A 21,185-nucleotide genomic window follows, 5' to 3' on the forward strand; every position below is an offset into this window, starting at 1 on the left:
TCACATGGACCATGGCCTTGTCTAACTCAATGAAACAATGAGCCATGCTGTGTAGGGCCACCCAAGACAGACGAGTCACGGTGGAGAGTTCTGACAAAATGTGGTCCACTGAAGAAGGGAATGGCAAACCACTTCAGTATTCTTGCCTTGAGAACCCCATAAACAGTATGAAAAGGCAAAAAATATGACACTGAAAGATAAACTCCCCAGGTTGGTAGGTGCCCAATATGCTACTGGAGAAAAATGGAGAAATAACTCCAGAAAGAATGAAGAGACGGAGCTAAAGCAAAAACAACACCCAGTTGTGGACATGACTGGTGATGGAAGTAAAGTCTGACGCTGGAAAGAACAATATTGCATACAAACCTGGAATCAGGGTAAATTAGAAGTGGTCAAACAGGAGATGGCAAGAGTAAACATCGACATTTTAGGAATCAGTGAACTAAAATGGACTGGAATGGATGAATTTAACTCAGATGACCTTTATATCTACTATTGTGGGCAAGAATCCCTTAGAAGAAATGGAATAGCCCTCATAGTCAACAAAAGTCCAAAATGCAGTACTTGGGTGCAGTCTCAAAAATGACAGTGTGATCTCTGTTCATTTCCAAGGCAAACCATTCAATATCACAGTAATCCAAGTCTGTGCCCCAACCAGTAATGCTGAAGAAGCTGAAGTTGAACGGTTCTATGAAGACCTACAAGACCTTCTAGAACTAACACCCAAAAAAGATGTCGTTTTCATCATAGGGGACTGGAATGCAAAAGTAGGAAGTCAAGAGATACTGGGAATAACAGGCAAATTTGGCCTTGTAATACAAAATGAAGCAGGGCGAAGGCTAACGGAGTTTTGCCAAGAGAATGCACTGGTCCTAGCAGACACCCTCTTCCAACAACACAAGAAAAGACTCTACACATGGACATCACCAGATGGTCAATACCGAAATCAGATTGATTATGTTCTTTGCAGCCAAAGATGGAGAAGCTCTATACAGTCAGCAAAAACAAGACCGGGACCTGACTGTGGCTCAGATCATGAACTCCTTATTGCCAAATTCAGACTTAAATTGAAGAAAGTAGGGAAAACCATTAGACCATCCAGGTATGACCTAAATCAAATCCCTTATGATTATACAGTGCAAGTGACAGACTCAAGAGATTAGATCTGATAGACAGAGTGCCTGAAGAACTATGGACAGAGGTTAATGACATTGTACAGGAGGCAGTGACCAAGACCATCCCCAAGAAAAAGAAATGCAAAAAGGCAAAATGGTTGTCTGAGGAGGTCTTACAAATAGCTGTGAAAAAAAGAGAAGCTAAAGGCAAAGGAGAAAAGGAAAGATATACCAGAGTTCCAAAGAATAGCAAGGAGAGATAAGAAAGCCTTCCTCAGTGATCAATGCAAAGAAATAGAGGAAAACAATAGAATGGGAAAGACTAGAGATCTCTCCAAGAAAATTAGAGATACCAAGGGAACATTTCATGCAAAGGTGGGCACAATAAAGGACAGGAATGGTATGGACCTCACAGAAGTAGAAGATATTAAGAAGAGGTGGCAAGAATACACAGAAGAACTATACAAAAAAGATCTTCATGACCCAGATAACCATGATGGTGTGATCACCCACCTAGAGCCAGACATCCTGGAATGTGAAGTCAAGTGGGCCTTAGGAAGCATCACTACGAACAAAGCTAGTGGAGGTGATAGAATTCCAGTTGAGCTATTTCAAATCCTAAAAGAGGATGCTGTGAGAGTGCTGCACTCAATGTGCCAGCAAATTTGGAAAACTCAGCAGTGGCCATAGGACTGGAAAAGATCAGTTTTCATTCCAATCCCAAAGAAAGGTAAATGCCAAAGAATGTTCAAACTACGTACAGCTGCACTCATCTCCCATGCTAGAAAAGTAATGCCCAAATTCTCCAAGCCAGGCTTCAACAGTATGTAAACCATGAACTTGCAGATGTTCAAGCTGGACTTAGAAAAGGCAGGGACACCAGAGATCAAATTGCTAACATCCATTGGATCATCGAGAAACCAAGAGGATTCCAGAAAAACACTACTTCTGCTTTATTGACTACTTCCAAAGCCTTTGACTGTGTGGATCACAACAAACTGTGGAAAATTCTTCAAGAGATGGGAATAACCAGACCACCTTACTTGCCTCCTGAGAAATCTGTATGCAGATCAAGAAGCAACAGTTAGAACTGGACATGGAACAACAGACTGGTTCCAAATCGGGAAAGGAGTACGTCAAGGCTGTATATTGTCACCCTGCTTATTTAACTTATATGCAGAATACATCATGCGAAATACCGGGCTGGATGAAGCACAAGCTGGAATCAAGATTGCTGGGAGAATTATCAATAACCTCAGATATGCAGATGACACCACCCTTATGGCAGAAAGGGAAGAAGAACTAAAGAGCCTCTAATTCAAGTGAAAGAGAAGAGTGAAAAAGCTGGCTTAAAACTCAGCATTCAGAAAATGAAGATCATGGCATCCGGTCCCATCACTTCATAGCAAATAGTTGGGGAAACAATGGAAACAGTGACAGACTTACTTTTTTGGGCTCCAGAATCACTGCAGATTGTGAATGCAGCCATGAAATTAAAAGACACTTGCTCCTTGGAAGAACAGCTATGACCAACCTAGACAGCATATTAAAAAGCAGAGACATTACTTTGCTGTCTGTCTAGTCAAAGCTCTGGTTTTTTCCAGTAGTCATGTATGGATGTGAGAGTTGGACTATAAAGAAAGCTAAGCACTGATGAATTGATGCTTTTGAATTGTGTTGGAGAAGACTCTTGAGAGTCCCTTGAACTGCAAGTAGATCAAACCAGTCCATCCTAAAGGATATCAGTCCTGAATATTCATTGGAAGGACTGATGCTGAAGCTGAAACTCCAATACTTTGGCCACCTAATGCGAAGAACTAACTCTTTGGAGAAGACCCTGATGCTGGGGAAGACTGAAGGCAGGAGGAGAAGGGGATGACAGAGAATGAGATGGTTGGATGACATCACCAACTAACTCAGTGGACATGAGTTTGAGCAAGCTCCAAGAATTGGTGATGGACAGGAAGCCTGGTGTGCTGCAGTCCATGGGGTCGCAAAGAGTTGGATACGACTGAGTGACTGAACTGAACTGAATGTGAATTGGGTACCTTAGAAAGAGGTAATGTCTTTAGCTTTAAATACTATGCATATACAAAGGAAAACAGTGAGGAAAGCATTCAGGGAGAAAAATAACTTCTCAAAGCTGTAACAAAATCTTTTCTATTCAGTTTTGATTTTAAGTCCAAAATTTATCTGTGCATTTTTAGAAAGAATACTTCAGCTCAAGTGTTCTTGTGAAGTGTTACTTTTTGTAATTTTTGTTTCTAAGTAAAGAATAGCTATTTCTGAATATAACGCTTCATGCAAATATTTTACTAGAAATCATGTGTACTTTGGCCATATTCATATCTGGCATTTTGTTTAGTTTTGCATTTAAGATATTGGCTCTCTGCTTATTACCTAACAGGATTATTATCAGTTTTTCAGGATAGTTTCTAAATATCAAATTTTAAGAGTTTTTTAAAAAAATCCAATATTAAAAATTAATTATTTAATGAATATTTTGTTGCTTTTGCCCAGATTTAGTCCACCACAAGCTCTCATTGCCATTGGGTGAGTCTAAATCTTTTCTTGGAAGACACTGCATTTACCAATAGAAAATGGTGACTTGAGAGAAAGCAAAGTTAATTCGTATAAAACAGTTGTGTCTTCACTTTCAAAACTCATCACTTTTCTAGTTTTAATCAAGGAACAATGAATAGCAAAAATATAAATGGCATTTCTGGATACAATTGTTTGACTGTTGGAATTTCTGGATTTCCTTCTCCTTAGGAGTGCCTCAGTTTCACTTGCAGAAATAGCATGGACTCTGTGTCTCTAAGGAGCTACCCATCTTCAGTGTTCCTTAAAGGAGGGAGGTTGCAAAATTTTAGATCAGCAGGCTTTGTCAAAATGTATTGATTTAAAAATCAGTTTTTCATATTTAGTCTCCTTACATCTATACTCATAGAGTACATAGTCTTTTTTTTTTTTTCTCTCTCTCTCAGGGATGTTTTTGGGGAAAGAAGTTATTCTCTGGAAATTCAAGTTACAGAGTACAAGAAATCCAGGAGCAAGTGAAGACCAAACAGTGTAGTCTAGCTCTTGGGTGAATTATTACTGTAAATTTTCATTTCAGTATAATTAGGATTCAGATATGTAGTTGTTAGCAAAGAAACTGATCACATTATTTTTTAGGGTTGTAGAAAAATATTCGCTATGCTTAATACGGATTCTTTTGCTATAGTTTACATTTCTAGACAGGCACACATCAACATGACATTGTAAATCAACTATACTTCAATAGAAAAAAAGGTCACATTGACACAGATAACTTATTTTTTTAATAGACTTATAAATTTATTAATTTATTTTTCATTTATTTTTATTAGTTGGAGGCTAATCACTTTACAATATTGTAGTGGTTTTTGCCATACATTGACATGAATCAGCCATGGATTTACATGTGTTCCCCATCCTGAACCCCTCTCCCACCTCCCTCCGCATCCCATCTCTCTGGGTCATCCCAGTGCACCAGCCCTGAGCACTTGTCTCATGCATCCAACCTGGGCTGGCGATCTGTTTCACACTTGATAATATACACGTTTCAATGCTGTTCTCTCAGATCATCCCACCCTCGCCTTCTCCCATAGAGTCCAAAAGTCTGTTCTATACATCTGTGACACAGATAACTTAGAGCACAAATGCAGACTCTTTTTTAAATCTTAAACATAGAAAACAACCTATAAGGAGTAAAAAAAAAAGTTTTAAAATTACTTTTAATTTTTCCCTTTTCCCCTCCTCTAAAACTTCTTAGAATCATAAAATATTAAAATTGAAAAAGACCTTGGAAGTCATCTTGCTTATCTTTTACCCAGTGTGGAAATCCTTTCCACAATAGCTCTAATTTTTTTTTTAATCTCTATTTAAAGAGATCTGCTTATTTTGATCTCTTCATTTATTGGGTTGCCTATTTGCAGAGAGAGCTGTCACATTATTTGTTGTCTCTAATTGTTACAAAGATTTGCCTTAAATTCAGCTGCAACTTTGAGTTTCTCCCAGTTGTGTTTTCTGGTAGAATACTACCCTTTGAAGACAGTTATAATATTCTGGGTCTAAAGTCTTTTCAGTTGTATCTTCTGGTAGAATATGGAGTAAATCCATTCCTTCTTCATTTAACTACCCTTTGAAAACAATTTTAACTTTCTGGGTCTAAATTCTTTTTAATTTTTTAACTTGGGGTCTATAAATTCACGAGTCTGTGGATAGTCTTCAGAGGATTATATCATACGTAAAATTGTGAACATATATGTGCATTTTTCTGGGAAGAGAGCCATAATTTTTATTAGTCTCAGTGGAACCCAATTCCCTACCAGAGTTAATGTACCAGACCTACTGGAATGGACCTGGTAATCTGCTTTTTGTTTTTATATTTTTTAATAAGCTTGCAATGAGCCATCTAGTCCAGCATCTCAGGAACCATTGCACTGGGTAAGTTCTAAGATTAAAGCCCTTCTGATTCTCTTGAAAATGGTAGAATTTTTAGAACTTTGGAGACTGTCTAGTATACATATAGTTTGTGATGTGCTTATATCCTTCCTGTCAAAAGATTAAACTGGTCCAAAAGGGTGGGGTTTTTATTTAAAACTTTATTTCAAAGTCTTGGCAGCCTGTGATGATGTTATTTTAAATTAGAAGTGTTCCTAGAATTTTTGTTTGTTAGATCCAGATACAGTATTTCAATCTAACACAAGTTTATGAATTACAGTACTTTTTGATTAATTTTTAATCTGTAAAAATTTTAGCCTCTTTCATTTTTACTATTTCTAAGGAAGGATAGTATCATTAATGAACATTGGTTTCACGGCTACCTTTTGGAACAGTTTAGTTACAGCTCCTCCTTGCTCCCTCCCTCCTCCGAAGACAAAACTACTCACCCAACAAGCCCACTTTTTTTTTCCAGTAAAGTAGTACTTGAATAACTGATAATATAAACTGAAATGACAAAAGAATAGCTTAAGATTTGAAGATGTCTCTCAGTGTGCTGTGATTACTTTATTTTTATAGAATAAAAGAAATCTATGACAGGCCTACCTTTTGCTACACGTGTTAGAGGAGTAATGTCAGGGGAGCAAAGAGACTAAAGTGAAAGAAAACAGAAATGAAGCATGCAAGGGAAATGAGTATGTTTTAATGACCAATGGAAATGGCGGCAACAAAAAGGCGAGAACCAGTGATTTTCGTTCATTTACCACTTATTTATAGAGTTGGCTTATAAGCAGATACATGTGAAAATGGAATATTTAAAATAAATAACGAGTGTGGTTAAAAAACAGAAGATATAACATCTGATGTCTGGGGGGGCAAATAGCTGCTTTTGCCTCAATATTGTTAGTTCTGTAAAGATACATTTCCTTTGCATGTATTTGGGAAGTGCAGTAGAAACCAGTAAGTAGTCAACAGCTGCTCACACTCTACTTGAAAGCCCCTAAAAGAATCAGAGTGATCTTCAAGTTGCCAGCACAGTTGTTCCTCACAATTTTTGACTCCTAAAAACCTAAGGGATGGGAAGTATTAAGTTATTCCAGTAGTTAGGAATGACTTACTATGGTTTTATTCTTAATAATTAAGTGGCAGTGTAATGATACAGTTAGCTTTCTCTATCCATGAGTTCCACATCCATGGATTCAGCCAACCTCAGATCAGAAATATTTGGGGAAAATAGAAAGTTCCAAATAGCAAACACTGAATCTGCTGCACTCCAGCAACTATTTACAGATAATTTACACTGTATTTACAACTACTTACATAGCATTTACATTGTATTAGGTATTATCAATCTAGAGAGGATTTGAAGTATACAGGAAGATGTATGAGTAGGTTGTATGCCTACGTAAGCCTTAACCATTTTATAGAATAAGGGAGTTGAACATCCTTGGATTTTGGTATTTGCAGGGGGGTCCTGGAACCAATCCCCAGTTGATATTGAGGGATGACTGTATAATGGAGAATCTTGGGAGAGGAGAGCAACTTCTTTAGGGAGTTGGGAGAGTGTACTTTTGGTTGAGAATTACTCCCTCAATATTCATTCATTCATTTAACAAGTGTTTATTCAAGTGCCTCTATTATACATACTTTTTTCAGGTGCTAAATTGAATTCCGGTTATGAGCATTATTGACTGCATGGGTTTGAATCCTGGAGTTTTTACTTACTTATTTAGCTAAGTGACCTTGGGCAAATTATTTAATCTCTCTGTGTCTTAATTTCCTCATCTGTAAATTTGGGATCATAATTTTTATCTATCTCTGAGTTGTGGTAAGGATTAAATGAGTTCTTGGAAGAGTATTTTTATTAAGGAATACAGTTGTTTTCACACACACACATACAAACATATATACATATACATAATGCGTGACTAAACCAGAACACAGTACAGTATAGCACTGTAACTCATATTTTGGTTTGTATTAATTTATACACTCTTTGTTTCAAAAAAGATTTGAGGCAGAACCAAAGTCTCCTAAGGAATACTCTGTACCCAGGCAGCACAGCAGAACCGATACAGGTTCAGATCTTATTTTGAAAGGCAAAGGCAGACGTTTAAAAATGAATGTATATACATGCTGGGAATAGAGTGTATGCTCAGTAAATGTCATTTCTCTTATGTTTAAAAGGAAGTAATTTACTTAACAAGTTGGTCACTGTCGGCCCAAAGTGTGCCATGGCACAGGTAGACATAGTTCTGTGGGTGCATTAGGGGTAGAGTGCAGGCTGAATTTTAGCTCCCATTTAGCCACTTGGCATGGAGTTCTCAGGCAGTAAGCAGTCTGCACAAGCGTGCAGTGATTCTGAATACAGTATTAATTTGCTTCTCATTTGAAATTTGTTATAAATATTGAATTATATAAAGTAGTAGGACCATATCATCTAAACTAGAATTCTTAGATTGAGTTCTCTGTCAATAGTTCTGATTGTTAAAATATTCATTCTTGTTTCTGATATGTCATTTTGAATGCAGTCTGCTCCATATCAACATAGTTGGGTTTTTCTTCTTCGTTCTGGTTTTTATTTTATTTTTCATACTTTTTACCTTGAGATATTGTAAATTTACATGCAGTTGTAAGGAATAATTCAGAGAGATCCATATACCCTTCATCCAGTTTCCCAGATGATAATATCTTGTTGCTATCCCATAGTAACACAACCTGGAAATTGACATTGATACCATCAACTTACTTTACTCAGATTTCATTAGTTTTATATGCACTAATTCATGTGTGTGTCTATGCATGTGTTTTGAGTGCTGTGTAATTTTGTCACGTGTAGATTTTCATGGCCACCTAGTCAAGATACGGCACAGATCCATTTACAAGGACCCCTCATGTATAGGCACAGCCACCTCCCGCAGCAAACCTCTGGTACCCACTAGTCTGTCTTCCATCTCTATATAGTTTCATCATTTCAGTTACGTTATATAAGTGGAATCATGTAACCTTTTTTTTCTTTTCCATGTAACCCTTTGACACTGGCTTTTTTATTCAGCATAATTCCCTTGAGAGCCATCCAAGTTGTCGCCCCCATCAGTAGTTAGTTTATTGGTACTGAGTAGTCTGCCATGGTACAGATAGAACCGCAGTTTGTCTCCCCATTCTGATTGATTGGAAAGTTGTTCAGGCTTTGGCTCTTGCGAATGAACTTTCTGTGAACATTTGTGGACAGGTTTTTGTGTAAGCTTAAGGTATTTTTTTCCTCCCAGTTTCTTGGTGTTGAATTTTACCAAATGCTTTTTCTCCATTTATTAAGATGATTGTATAGTTTTTCCTCTTTATTCTGTGTTTGTGGTGAATTATACTGATTTCTGAATTTTTTATCAGTCTCACATTTTGGGGACAAATTTCACTTAGTCATGATGTGTTATCCTTTTTATGTAATTTTGATTTGATAATATTTTGTTTAGAATTTTTGTGCCTGTGTTTCAAAGGATGTTGACCTGTAATGATTTTTAATACCTTTATCAGACTTTGATATGTGGGTTCTACTAGTCTCATAAATGAGATTCTCTGTTCTCTGTAAGCATTTGTGTCTGCCTTAAATGTTTGGAGTGAAGCCATATTAAAGTTTTTACATAATACTTAAGTTTATATTTTCCATCAATACCTATATTAGTCATCCTCTGCATCTTTTTTTTTTTTTTTTTTACCATTCATGAACTTACCCTTCTCCCAACCCTTCTTTTTACCCTTACAATTATTTCTGTCAGTATCACCTGAGAGTACAGTTTTGAATGTTAGTAAGCTTTTGTTTTACTAAAACACTTATTTAGGAAGTCAGCAATTCTCTGCTTACTCTTTTCTTTTACTTTGATGATGATTATTGAATTTTTTAGAAAATTCTAGATATATATCTTTGAGTAATTCTTTCACCAGAACTCTTGAGAGAAGCAAAAATTTTGTGTCTTTGTGCACTCAAAAAATGTCCTGGGAGGGACTTCCCTGGTGGTCCAGTGGTTAAACCTCCATGTTTCCTCTGCATGTGTCATGGGTTTGATCCCTGGTTGGGGAACTAAGATCCCACGAGCCATGCAGTGCAGCCAAAAAATAATAATAAAAAAAATTTAAGAATGTCTTAATTTCACTCTCACAACTGACTGAGAGTTTGAGTTGATACAGAATTCTAGTTTAAAAGTATATTTAGTTGTCCCAGGACCATTTGTTGAAAAGATTATGCTTTTCTCATTGAGTAATCTTGTCACCTTTGTTAAAAGTCAATTGACCAGAGGTGTATGGATGTACTTGTAGACTCTTCAGTTCTGTCCCATTAATACACATGTCTATCCTTATGCCAGTACTACAGTTTTGAATACTATGTCTTTGCAGTAAGCTTTGACTCCAGGAAGTATAAGTCTTCCAGTTCAGTTCTTTTTCAAGATTGTTTTGGTTTTCTGAGTTCCTTGTGTTTCATATGAAGTTTCATATTAGCTTGTCTGTTTCTGCAAAAAAAGCAGGTGGAATTTTTATAATAATTGCTCAATTCCCTTTTATATCTTAACTTATTAAAATGCTTCCCACCTCTTTTTCCTTCTGTACTGTATTCAGGTGAATTTCTTTGGCTCCATCTTTTAAACTAGTAATTTAATTTGTTCTTTTTTCCCATCCTTAATTAGTTTTTTTGTTAGTTAAATGATCAAAGTTTAATTTCTAAAGTTCCAGTTTATTTCTTCTTAAATGTATTACTGTCTGGTATATCTCAGGATAGCAATTGTACCTAATCTAAGGTCTTACTCTATTTAATTTGTTAGCTCTCTTTCTTTGGGTGTGAGTTCTTTTTGTCACATTAATAACTTTTTCATGTTTGGGTCTTGGTTTTGTGCTCACTCATCTTTATTTGAGAGTCCTTGTTAGCCTTCGTGTGAATATTACATCTGTTTACTGCAGCAAGTCTTCACTGACTGTGGGTAGAGATGGAAAATACAGTGAGGTAGAATGTACCAATTGCCAGTGTTATCTAGTGTCTGTCCCCTCTTTTTCCTGGGATTTAATATCCACCCAGAGCTCTGTCCTGTCTTTTTGATCTAAGTGTTTATATATTCATTGTTCCTACCTGGGGAGTGACACCTTTCTAGTTTGATGCCATTGTTTTTATCTGGTTACCACTCCTAACCAGTTATGCTGAAATTCTGTAAATTATTTCTGTTCTTTCTGCTTTCACCTCTGGGCTTATTTAGTTATCTCTGAGGGCTGTTCAGGTCACTTGCAATAGCCTTCTACTCTGGGTGTGTAGGACTGTGGTAAACCTCCTTTAAGCTGATTCTATCAGCTTTTCATTTTTCAGTGGTTGACTAAGACCATTTCTTGCTCTTTTTTTATTATATATTTTTAAAAATGGCTTTTATGTTATTTGTGAGGTTTTGGGGAGAGGGGAGTTGCTTGCAGTGTGCTCAGCCTACCATCTTATTATTGAGGACTACATCATATTTATAGTGAAATAAATAAACAGGAAAAACTTAAAAGCTAGCCAAAAGTAAAATCTTGATGAAATGATTGGAAAATTATGGTTTTTGTTTTGAAGAGTAGAAGCAATCACAAATGAAGATTGATACTCAAATATATAAAAATTAAAGTTTCAATGAACAAAACTTCAGGAACATGTTTACTTGAAATTGGAAAGATATATTTGGTATGTTGCTGGTTTCTCTTTTTATCTGCTCTTTGGCTAAAGGAAGAAAACAAGGGTTCTGAAGTTAATGCCTACTTCACCCGAATAACCCTCTGTAGAGTCAATATTAGCCTATGCCTTTGACGGACTTATGTTGGTTGCTGACAGAGAAGCAGGCCAAAGATGTATGACAAAGCTCTGAAAAAACATCAAAAAGAATTTTTGATTACAACTTTGGTTCAGTAATTTTCAGTGTTACTTCCTCACTGTTAGCTAAATTTGTTTTATATTTTTCCATTATAAAATAATGTATGTGTTAGAATTTTGGGATAATATAAAAGGACTGATAATCCTCAACCTGAATCATAACCACTGTTAACACTTTGATGTTTCTTTATAGTATTTTCTTATCATAGCTTCAAAAAAGTTAGTAATATGGTATTGTTTTTCTTTCAGTCCAAAAGTAATACCTACTCAGTGAGAAAGCTTGGAAATTAGAGACAGCACTAAGAAAACAAAACAAAATTGCTCTTAATAACTGCCCAAAGATAACCACAATTAAAATCTGATGTCTCTCCTGCCTGAAATTTTCATGACTATATATACTTTTTTCTTTGTTGATATGGTATGATACGCTACTGCTATTTTGTACCTGTACCTTTCATTTGCAATATATTGTGAATGTGAATATTAGCAAGTACTCGCTTATGTACTTTTAGTGGTGCGTAGAATGTGAATATATTTAAGTATGTTTACTTAGCATACTTACTTAACCATCTTTGTATGGTTGGACTCTGAAAGTGTTTCAGATTTTTTACCATTATAAATAATACCGTAGTACCTTTGTCCATACATCTTTCCATGCATGCATGATTGTTTCTTTAGGAATAAATTCCTAGAAGTGGAATAGCTGGGTCAAAGGGTATGTACATTTCAATGCTTTTGATACATAAAGATGTCAAATTTTAAGCTAATCACTTGTTATATTTTGTCTTGTATTGCTATCTAATTGTTTTATGTGTTTGTCTTGTCTCCCTAATTAGAATATAAGCTTGAGGGCAAGGGGACTTTCTTATGCATCTTATGTATCCTTTGATAGTGTGGTTTACAGTGTTGGACTTATGAGTGATCGACAAGTATTGTATTGACTTAAAGCTGTGGTTCTCCAATCTTTGGATGCCATAAACCTATAAATTAAAAAATATGTATCTATTTGGGGATACACACAGGCTTGCAGAATTTCTATTTTTCCAAGAAAGAATATTAAAAAACAAAATCAGCTACCATTTTCTATCACCTTCATCTCACAAAAGAATATTTAATAACAAAAGTTTCTAATTTCTGAAAAAGGGATAGACTTTAAATGGAACATTTTAGTATTTAAAAAACTTACTGCCTTGTCCATATTTTTATTATTTTGTGTTGTATTGGTAAATCTGTACCTTAGCCCAGCAGTGGCCTATAGGCCAACATTTGGGAACTACTGATTTAAAAGACTTAGAGGATTAACAGATAAACTCTTTGCAAAATAAATAAATCTTCCCTTTGCCCACACGTCTGTCTCCTCCACAATATTAAGTATACATGTACAGGTAATGCCATTTCATTACACAGAATCTGTGTATCTGTACGTACATGTGCTACATCTAAGATATTTCCATTTGCCAAAATAAAAAGCTATATGCTTTCTAAGGAATTTGAGACAGGTTAAGTGTGATGTAGTAGAAAGAAGGCATGTATTATGAGTCAGACTGCCCAGACTTGACTCCTGGCTTTGGCATTAAGTCACTTAATTTTTTTTTTAGCTTCCTTATAAATTAAGATGATAATATCTTCCTTGAAGTGTTTTTATTGCCCCTGTTATAGCAGTTACCTCACTGAAGTGTAATTATTTGTTTAGGCATCTGCCTTCCTCAGAAGACCATGAGTTCTTGGGGCTAGGAGTCATATCCTCCTCTGGCTACTGTGGAGCCTAGCCTGGGGCTCACAGCAGAGCAGGTGCTTAATGAAATGACTGTTCAATCCATACAGGCTTATTGTGAGGATCAAATGAGATAACATGTATAGAACCTCTTTGTAAACTTTAAATTCAATACCAATGTTAATTGTTTTTATTGCCTATAAGAGCTGTCTTTGGGAGCTATCAAAACTTTGAGAAGAGACAAAATTATCCCATTAACACTTTGCATTTTTCTTCTATATTATAAGAAAACGAGTTTTAATTGGGATTAATGTGCAGTTAATTTGCTTCCTGTGAAGGCAGAAAAATTTCCTTCTTTTTCTCCCCCCACAGTGGAATTGTCAAATGTTAAATGTTTGTTTTATTTGTTTGCTATCATAAAATTTTAATTTAGTGAGATCAGCTTATTTCATATTTAAAGGATGGTGCCCATTGCTTTATCCTGTTAACCATAAAACTGATAAAAGAATTACCAAACCCAGAAGAGAACAGGAGCCTACGTTATATCAAATTAGTTTTAGTAAGAGCTCGCTTTTTAACATTCACTCATTTTTAAAAATGTCATCGTTTCTGATCTGTTTATAAAGCTCCTGGTCAATTTTTGCCACAAGATGGCATTGGTGATTATTGAATGCATGTTCTGTTGAACCAGAATTTTGAAAAATGGTGCACATAATTGTTCATGTTGTTTTGGGGATGAATTGAAAACCTTCATCACTGCTTATATATTAATTTGATTTTGCTTTGACTTCCAAAACAGGGTTAAATGCTACTTTACATCATTTCTTTCTGTATTCAAGTATTGTTTTGTTTCCTGTTTTTCTGTCTATAACTACAGTTGCTATGTATTATTTGCCATGTGTTGTATGTGTCTGACTTATTGCTGATAATTGTGGTAACAGGTAAGAAGAAAATACGATGGGACCCAGTTAGGAGGCGCTTCATTCAGTCCTGTCCCATCATAAGGATCCCTAACAGGTTTTTGAGAGGTGGGTGATAACTAGCAAGAGATCTGTGCTTCGTATGGGTTAAAGGGAGCTTTGAATTTTCTAAACTCAAAACTCTGGTTGTTAAAAATTGTCTGAACAGCTAAAATTGGATTAAGGAAAGTCTATAATTTTAATTTTAAACCTGTATTTCGTATTGAGCACTGTTGGAACTGTAATTATAAGTTTCAGGAAGTTAGAATGACTTCATATGTATTAGATGGTAGAAATAAATCATCTCACTGATATCAGTATTATTCCCCTGTAAATATATTAAAAAGAACTTTGAATAATTTATAAAATAAGGGTATGGGAAATGCTTTTCTAAATATGATTTTAAGGAAGAAATAAAATTTATATGACTATAAATTTATATGTTAGAAACCATTAATAAAAAAATAAAGGGGCAAATATTTGTAACAAATGGTTAGTATCATGAATATATAAAGAGCTCTTACAAATCAAAAGTTTAAAAACAAATACCCATTGGAAAAATAGGCAAAAGAACATGAATAATCAATTAATAAAAAAATAATAAAAAGCTCAATAAATGTGAACAGATGTTTATTTTCACTATTGTTATAAACATAACTGAAATAATAAGATTTTTTGCCTATTAGATCAGCAAAGACTAAAAATAAGAGTATTCAGTGTTGCAATGGTATGGGGAAATCCAAGCTCATATACTGAAGGAAGTATAAATTTAACACCGCCTTTCTGGATTTAATTTGGCAGTATGTATCAAAAGCCTTAAAAATGTTCACATCCTTTGACCTAGTAATCTTAGTTTTAGGTTTCATTCTTTCTGTTGTTGTTTTTTTTTTTTTTTCAATAAAACATACTCCTACTGAAAAAAAGAAAATCTCAGAAAAGGGTTGAAAATTCTGGTTCACACTCTTGTTCTAGATATAACAAATTGTCAGACAAGCATTCTTAATATTATAATTTAGACCTTATTTAAAAGCCAGTTTATCTAATTTTGACTGAAGAGATTATTAAAAAAAAAAAAGTCTAGAAAAAAGTCCTGCAGCAGCTAAAGACGTTTCTGTATCTAGCGCCTAATCTATTTTTAGCAGCCCCTCCAGATCATGAACAAATAAAAGCTAAATAGGTCAAGATAAGATACAGAGGGTGCTATGCTACCTTTTTTAAGAATTTGCTTTTTCTTTTATTTTTTGGCTGCACTGCATGGCTTGTGGGGTTTTAGTTCCCCAACTAGGGATTGAACCTGGGCCATGGAAGTGGAGGCACCTAGTCATAACCACTGGACCACCAGGGAATTCCTGTATGCTACCTTCTAGCAAAAATAATTTTATTAATAGAAACTAAGAGGTAATTTTAGTGTTATGTGACAAAAAGAAAAAAAAAAAAAACCATTGTGAACACGTGGCCAAGCAGTACATCTAATTCTATAACATAATTTTTCTTTTTCCTATTTAAAAGATTAAAATGCTTATTGATTTATAATGAGAAAGCTAACTTGGGCTGACTAAACTTAAGTATAGTTAAGCAATTGTGTAATTAGGATATAAAACTCAATATGATATCAATTTTGTACAATTATAAACATAAAAAAAACAAAGGAAATAGTGAAATAACATTTTGTCTGGTTGGTGGGATTTTATTTTCTTTTGTATATTCTCTGTTTTCCAATGTTTTAATCATGGAAAAAAGAGATTAGTACAGGTAAGTTTCATACCTTTCGTTATTTTTGTAAGCCCTAAATTGCCTCAAAAAATGGCTGAGGAAGAAGGACTTTGACTGTGCTGAGAAGAGTGAGGTGGGACTAAACTCAGCATTAGCAACATCAAGATCCCCAGTGACCACCCCTAACTCAGTGGCCTTGTCTTAGTTCTCACCTTTGACCTGTTTGTAGTGTTTGATCTGTTGACCACCTGCACCTTCTTAAATTTTTCTCTCCTTTTGGGTTATACTTTGACGTACAATCTGAGATGTTTTCTTCCAACCTCTTTGATTGTTCATTCTGTTTCCTGTACTAGCTTCTTTCTTCCTTCTCACTAAAGACGGGTATTACTCCAACTGTTCTGTCCTCTCCATTATCTCCTTCTGTTATCTCATCAGATTTCACAGACTTAACTAACCTTGTTCGTTCATTCATGCTTTCATTCTTTCAGTATTTTTTGACTGCCTCTTGGGTAACAGGCTCTATGCTAGCTCACTAATTTAGATACTAGAGAATCAGGTAAAGAAATAATTACAGAATAATTTGAATGTGTAATTCTTTGTGGTAAATGTCCTGATGAGGTAGTATGGTGTGGGAGCGCAAGAAGAGGTACCTAACTCAGCATGTGGGAAGGACAGAGGAAGGGAAGTCATCAGAATGGCTTTTCAGAAGAGATACACTGTGTAGTCTGAGTAGGTGTTAACAGGGCAAGGTTGGGGACCAAGCAGCTTGAGTAAAGGCAGTTAGGCAGAACAGAGTGTGGTCTTTCGCGGGACAGTAGGAAGTTCAGCGGAGTGGGAGAGAGTGAGGATAGACACTGGAGAGGGCCCAGATCAAGTTGGGCACCGTCCCCGGGGAGTTTTTAGGATCAGTTTATTTAACTAGCAAAGAGATTTCAGTGGAAGACCAGTTACAAGGTTGTTAGAGTTAGCAAGGTGAGAAATGATGGAGACTACAACTAAGGTAGTTACATATAGTAGGACCAGAGAGTAGGTAATTGATTTAAAATGTAACGAAGTGGAATTAGGTGAGACTTGATTACCACTTGAAGAGGAGGAGGGAAAAGTCAAGAAAGCTTCAGCTTTCTCTGTGGACCATTTTCTCTTTACCAGGTGTTGTATTAGATGGATGGAAGGGCAGATTGAGGGAAAAGATAATAAATTCAGTTTAAACTTACCAAACCAATAATAGCATATCCTTGGACACTCAGTCTAGGAGTTATTTCAGGGAAACCTCTTTGGAAGCCTCTCTTGGTTTTGATGGCACCCTCTGTGTACCTGCCTGTATCACAGTACTTATCACACTGAATTATAGTCACTTGTTTACTTGTTTTGTGCCTGCCGTAGACTGTAAGCTCTGTAAGGGCAGGGACAGTGGAACAGTGCCTTTCATTTCTTTATCTCCAGTTTGTAGCACAGTGCATGTGGTAGGTGTATCGTATGTATTTGAGTTGAATTTGTTACTTTTAAGGCTGCTGTCAAGAGAATAGGATGGGACTAAAATTTTAGTACATTTTTTACTTCCTTCTGGTGATAGTGACAGCAAACTAATGAGTTGCTGAGAATATGAAAATGCAGTTTAGTGTTTCCTTAGTTTTTTTTTTTTTTTTTAAGTTATCTATACTCTTGAAATTGCCACTTTTAAGCCTCTCATTTTGGAACTTATACACATTACCTCTTTTGATTCTGATTAAACAGTTTCATGGTACTCATTTTCTGTCACTAGATTCCTTCACTAGATCCTGTATCTTTTCTAAAAGATATTTTCTGCCCATGTAAAAAGTAGTGTGAAAACAATACCAGTGTAGTGAAGACAATGTGTTTTCATTGCAAAATGATGGTCCAATTATACCCATTTCCTCTCCCATACTATGTTACTGAAAATAATAAAACAGACATACAAAAAAGAATGAATCATAATTGTATTGAAAAACAGTAAAGGGAGGCTTTGAAGCCAGATTACCCATGTCTGAATCCAGGATCTGGCATTTACCAACTATGTGACTTTGGGCAAGTTGCTTATTCTTTTTTTTTTTTTTTAACCTCAATTTCCTCATCTGCAAAATTAGGATGATGATAATGATACCAGCTTCCTAGGGTTGCTGTGAGTATCAAGAGAGGTAACATGTGCAAAGCACTCAAGAGCTTTTACGTTCAGCCAGTATTGACTTAATGTTAGCCGCTGTCATTCTTGCTATTGTTATAATACCAGAAAATTGGTGGAATTTCAGGGTAATAGAAAACAGTTGGAATCATAATGATTGAGAAACCAGAACAGAATAAAATGCAACCCCAAGTAGGTACTCCTGCTGCATGCTGAAAGAGAATTTCTTAATGGAACTTCTTTCCTGAAACTCACAGCCTGGAATCAGCAAGCGTAGGAGGAAGGAGAAGGTTGGGGGGAAATGGAACATCAGGGCAAATAATTAAGAGACTGCCTTCAAAACTATTATTTCCTCTACTTCTTCTTTCCCTCCCTGGCAATGGCTTTGTTATTGTTGTTGTTTAGCCATATCCAACTCTTTGCCACCCCATGGATTGTAGCCTGCCAGGTTCTTCTGTCCATGGGATTTCCCAAGAAAAAAATACTTGAGTGGGTTGCCATTTCCTTTTCCAGGGGACCTTCCCCACCCTGGGATCAAACCTGCATCTCCTGCATTGGCAGGCAGGTTCTTTACCACTGAGCCAGCAGGGAAGAGCAGTGGCTTTTGCTCTGAGGACAGTTCTTCAAGCAAAGTAGGGGTTTTGTTGGAGGGAGGATTGAGCAGACAGTGGACCTGGGATTGGAGAGAGTGTGAACGCAAAGCAGAGCTTTAGGTAATGGATTTCCACAGCAGATTGGATGAGGTGGATGGAATGTGGGGAGAAGAAGAAAGTGAGCTCCACTGAAGACTGAGGTATGTTAAATGACTGTACCCTCAAAATACAGCCTTCCTTATTTTGGAAAAACTGAGTTTTTTCCTCCACTTCTAAAGAGAAACCTGTCTGTGAGTATACCACATACCTGCAGAGACCCACAGTCAAACATATCTCCCATTTGGAGGTTTGGAGACAGAGTAATACAACTGTGGAGGAAACCTGTTATCTTGAAGAGCAGACTCATTGGAAAAGACCCTGATGCTGAGAAAGATGTAGAAGGCAAAAGGAGAAGGGGGTGGCAGAGGATGAGATGGGTAGATAGCATCACTGACTCAATGGACATGAATTTGAGCAAACTCTGGGAGATAGTAGAGGGCAGAGGAACCTGGAGTGCTGCTGAACCTGGGATGCTCGGTTGGGTCGCAAAGAGTCAGACACTACTGAGCGACTGGACAACAAGAACAAAACTTGAAAAAAGATTAATAAGCTGAATAAATGAAACAGCTGACTATGGAAATAGAGATACTGAGGAAGCAGAATGGAACTTGAGGAAGTTCTGATCACAGCAGGTTCCCTCAGAGTCAAGAGAAAATTGGGTTTACAAATAAAAAGATAACTGCTGTGCAGAAAAAAAGGAGTGGTTAAAGAATTAGTTCCAACTGAAATTTGATTGCTGAAATAAAATGCAGTTAGTTAAACAGTACACAGCTGCTGCTGCTGCTAAGTCGCTTCAGTCGTGTCTGACTCTGTGCAGCCCCATAGACGGCAGCCCACCAGGCTCCCCCGTCCCTGGGATTCTCCAGGCAAGAACACTGGAGTGGGTTGCCATTTCCTTCTCCAAAGCATTAAAGTGAAAAGTGAAAGTGAAGTCGCTCAGTTGTGTCTGACTCAAATAGCACACAGACTTAAGACCAATTTTTACAAAATTAAAGTAGGGGAAATTTACAGACCATAAAGCAACAGGACAAAAAGAGAAAGTACATGAGGAAAATTATGCTATTAGGATAGATCTAAGTGATCCAGTATCTATTTTATAGAGGTACATATGGAAAGACAGTGAAAGAGAAAATATAAAGAAATAAGGAATATTGCCCTATGCTGAAGAAAGACTGAGTTTTCAAGTATAAAGAGCCCACCAGGGAACAAGCTAGAGAAATGTAAAAGCAAAAAGCATCTATCCGTACATTACTGAACTAGTTATGATTCCAAAGATGAAAAACAGGCTACATAGGAAGACTCAAGACTAAGAATCAGACTGGTTTTGGATGCAGCATGGTTTTCTAGAAAATAAGTGCCTTCAGTGTTCTGAGGGAAAAGTATTTTGAACACAGAACTGTACGTAGCCTCACTAATATTTGAATGTTTAAATAGGGGTCAAAATAAATAAGGACTCCGAAAGTAGGTGAACCACCTTTTTTGAGAAAAATACTTGAAGAGGTATTCCCAGTAAAATGGAAAACAAATCCAAGAAAGAGGAAGATTTGGACACAAGAAGTGGTGATGTGTGAAAAACACAGTAAAACTTTTAGAGTTACATTGAAATACAGGGACTGTGAAGCCTGGTATAATTGATAACAAAAGATTTCTAAACACACAGAATAATAATAAAAAATACATATGTATATGTATGTATGTGTGTATATATATATATGAAATACTCTCCAACATTTCAGATGATTTAAATAATAAACTAGGGAGAAAGTAAAACTGTGCTGAAGATCTTATAATTTATTGTTTTAGAATTTATAGGTATAATATATACTTATTAAAATTAAAATAATATGGAAATATATAGGGTGAAAAATGAATGTCCTTATCTCAAGCATATATAACAAATTTGTACAAATCAATCAGAAAAAGACATCTCAGTACAAGAATGTATAAAAGACTTGAGCAGGCACTTCTCAAAAGGATTAATCCAGTTGGCCAGTAAACAAGAAAAGGTGCTCCACCTCATTAGTAATGAGATAAATGCATATTAAAACCATGGTGAGCTAGGTCTACAAGAATTGCTAAATTAAAAGGACTGAAGACATTAATAATAAATAATTTGTAAACAGGCCTTATCTAGTAAAGATTTTCATAGCTTGTGATTTCAGAAATTCCATTTCTACTTTTATAGCCAACAAATATAGGTCTCTATACACCTGAAAACACGTACAAAAGTGTTTATAGCAACATTAAGAACTGCTGATTTGAACAAGCCAAATGTCCATTCACGCAACATAGACTGGGTAAATTGTGGTATGTATTCATACAAAGACAGACACTATTTGGCAGTGGAAATGAACAGACCACCTCTAAGCCCAACAACATGGATGAATCTCAGAAACACAATAGTGAATGAAAGATCCCAGGAAGAAAACATACTATATTATTCTATACAAATACACTTTAAAACTAGGCCAAAATAAACAGGACTGTTTAGAGATGCGTACTTAGGTATA

The 21,185-nt window shown here is 36.0% G+C and overlaps 1 protein-coding gene across 2 annotated transcripts in view; it reads left to right on the forward strand.

Moving 5' to 3' along the window:
* Positions 1-21,185, forward strand: part of KLHDC10 (kelch domain containing 10) — a 61,955-nt gene that overhangs the window by 18,065 nt on the left and 22,705 nt on the right. The window contains exon 2 of one of the 2 annotated variants that reach the window (XM_043463712.1): positions 14,113-14,199. The exons of the other annotated variant lie outside the window; for it this stretch is intronic. Within the exon in view, the coding sequence (XP_043319647.1) occupies positions 14,113-14,199 (87 nt within the window). The remainder of the gene's footprint in view (positions 1-14,112; positions 14,200-21,185) is intronic. 2 annotated transcript variants of the gene reach the window in all.

Source organism: Cervus canadensis, chromosome 3, assembly GCF_019320065.1.
Source record: "Cervus canadensis isolate Bull #8, Minnesota chromosome 3, ASM1932006v1, whole genome shotgun sequence".
Lineage (NCBI taxonomy): Eukaryota > Metazoa > Chordata > Mammalia > Artiodactyla > Cervidae > Cervus > Cervus canadensis.